Raw genomic sequence first — 2,696 nt, 5'->3', positions numbered from 1 at the left:
CACGGTCGACATAAGCGTTAATGACACTCCTCTTGTACCTGTCTGGGCAGTCACTGTTGGCACTGAGGCACATTCCTATGTTTGTTTCCTTAGTGTAGACTGCAGTGTGGAAACCTCCGCTCCTTTCCATGACTGTTACATTTAGAAAGGGCAGCTTCCCATCCTTCTCCTATCTCGTAAGTGAAACGCAACACAAAATTCCGCTCAAATGCCTCCTTCAGCTCCATGCAGATGTCTGACATCAGGTACCTGTGTAAAAATGTCGTCAACATACCTGCAGTATATGGCCGGTTTCAAGTTCATGTCGACTAAGACCTTTTGTTCGATGGTACCCATGTAGAAGTTCGCAAACAGGACACCTAGGGGAGAACCCATGGCGAAACATTCTAAGGAAACTACTCCAAGCTTGTACTAAAGAGGCACCCTTCTTGAGTCCGGATGGGCACATGTATAAGCAAGTAGATGGGGTCAGCCAAAGCTCAGGATGGAAGCAAGTCGATGAAGAACTCTGTAGGATAAGGCAGGTCCTAGTCAACAACGGCTTCTCCAATGGTTTCGTTGAAGACATCATAAGAAGGCAAGGTGAAACGCCATGCAACCTCTGAAGAGACAACTAACACAACACCTGTACCCCCTATTAGACATTTTACAGGAACTTCTTTTCCACAGCTCATAAAACGGAGGAAAGGGTCCTGAAAGATATTGTTAATAGAAACGTTATCCCTACAGACAAAAATCAGAAGATACAATTGATGATCTACTATAAAACCAAGAAAATGGCCAGCCTACTCATGAGAAACTCTCCAGACACAAAGCAGAGCGCTTTAAAAGAGACCAACGTCGTCTATGCCTTCAAATGCCCACTTGGGGACTGTAAGCCTCAAAGAATTCAGTATATAGGCAAGACAACCACATCTCTTTCCAGTAGTATTATGACTGTAAGTAGTAATGAGGCTGAGAGTAGTAATGAGACTGTAAGTAGTAATATGACTGTAAGTAGTAATATGACTGTAAGTAGTAATATGACTGTAAGTAGTAATATGACTGTAAGTAGTAATATGACTGTAAGTAGTAATATGACTGTAAGTAGTAATATGACTGTAAGTAGTAATATGACTGTAAGTAGTAATATGACCGTAAGTAGTAATATGACTGTAAGTAGTAATGAGGCTGTAAGTAGTAATATGACTGTAAGTAGTAATATGACTGTAAGTAGTAATATGACTGTAAGTAGTAAAGAAGATTGACGTAATAAGCAGTTAATCGTAGCTCGTAATACTATATTAGTATGTGGCTCATATATTGCACCGGATAAAAATAATGTTAATATAAACATGGCTGAATAAGATGCCAAGTACGTGGACGAATAAACGACCAAATGAACGGTTAATATGAATGAGTCGTTACAAAAATTCTTTATTCAGCCCCTCCTCCTGTTTTGGTAGTACTTATAGTAATGAAGAGAACCATAGTATATATACCGACGTACAGCGAAATTAGAAAGTAGAAATCTGAACCATTGAGTTAGACAAACTGGGAAAACTATTTTTTACTTGTGTTTCTTCGACAAACTAAACTAACCTAACCTAAGATATATGCATCTGAGGCCTAGTATAGTACATATGTGTGCTATACTAGGTCTACATATATTTAAGTTAGTTTTTTAGCTTCATTTATTTTTAAAAAATTCCTTACTAGTGATTACACTACTAGTCTAGAAGCTAAGTACGTAAGAATTCGTGACTATTGAGGATCGTCACAATCAGTACTACCTAAGCAGGAGGATGGATTGCATCATATGTTTTGATTTTATTGTTATCAGAGTTAACTGGCTTTCAGTAAATGATGCTTAATGATATTAGTTTGTACAAACGGGAGTATACAAAGCTTCCTGCCTGTCTCTGGGTGTCATTATGCCTGTGTTCTGATTCTGTATATATATTTTTCTCTCTTTCTCTCTCTCCGTCATACACACAGCCTTGGGGGGCCTCGTAGCATGGTGGATAGCGCGCAGGATTCGTGATTCTGTGGCGCGGGTTCGATTCCCGCACGAGGCAGAAACAAATGGGCAAAGTTTCTTTCACCCTGAGTGCCCCTGTTGCCTAGCAGTGGATAGGTGCCTGGGAGTTGGTCGGCTGTCGCGGGCTGCTTCCTGGTGTGTGTGTGTGTGTGTGTGTGTGGTGTGGGGGAAAAAAATAGTAGTAGTTAGTAAACAGTTGATTGACAGTTGAGAGGCGGGCCGAAAGAGCAAAGCTCAACCCCCGCAAAAAACACAACTAGTAAACACACACACCTTCTCTCAGTCTTCTTCACAACTATCTCTCACAACCACTCTTTCTCACTTCTAAGAAACCAATTCATTGGTTTTCAAGCAATGCTCGTCTTTCTTGACCTGTCTAGGCTGAGGACGCCTTTGTGCAGGGTCGACATTCACTCCATCACTGCCATTGTGGTCCGATACTGGAGTCTGACCGTTGTGGCACTTTAAGGTCCCTTCCTGCTGCGCCACTTCGCAATTCCTGCCAGCTTACGAACTCAAGAGAATCATCGCTCTGCCCTAAGAGAATCCTCGAAGTTTAAGCAGTAAAAGCTTCACGGGAGCTTCAAGAGTGGAGGAATCCTGGAAGTATCAGCAGTAAAAGGTTACTACTTTCTCAGCAGTAAAACATTGTTATCTTTTTAGCGGTAAAACATTA

The 2,696-nt window shown here is 41.3% G+C and overlaps 1 protein-coding gene across 1 annotated transcript; it reads left to right on the top strand.

Annotated features, from left to right (window-relative positions):
- The first annotated feature begins 932 nt into the window (after window positions 1-932).
- On the top strand, window positions 933-1,247 carry LOC138355996 (uncharacterized). Its single transcript, XM_069311541.1, has one exon. The coding sequence runs from the start codon at window positions 933-935 to the stop codon at window positions 1,245-1,247; it is 315 nt and encodes a 104-aa protein (XP_069167642.1).
- The last annotated feature ends 1,449 nt before the right edge of the window (window positions 1,248-2,696 follow it).

The sequence above is a fragment of the Procambarus clarkii genome, chromosome 70 (assembly GCF_040958095.1).
Source record: "Procambarus clarkii isolate CNS0578487 chromosome 70, FALCON_Pclarkii_2.0, whole genome shotgun sequence".
Classification (NCBI taxonomy): Eukaryota; Metazoa; Arthropoda; class Malacostraca; order Decapoda; family Cambaridae; genus Procambarus; species Procambarus clarkii.
This window is presented reverse-complemented; position numbering and strand designations above follow the sequence as displayed.

Bases quoted from the DNA above. Each gene is read 5' to 3' on its own strand.
- LOC138355996 (XM_069311541.1), top strand. From the start codon at position 933: ATGACTGTAAGTAGTAATGAGGCTGAGAGTAGTAATGAGACTGTAAGT.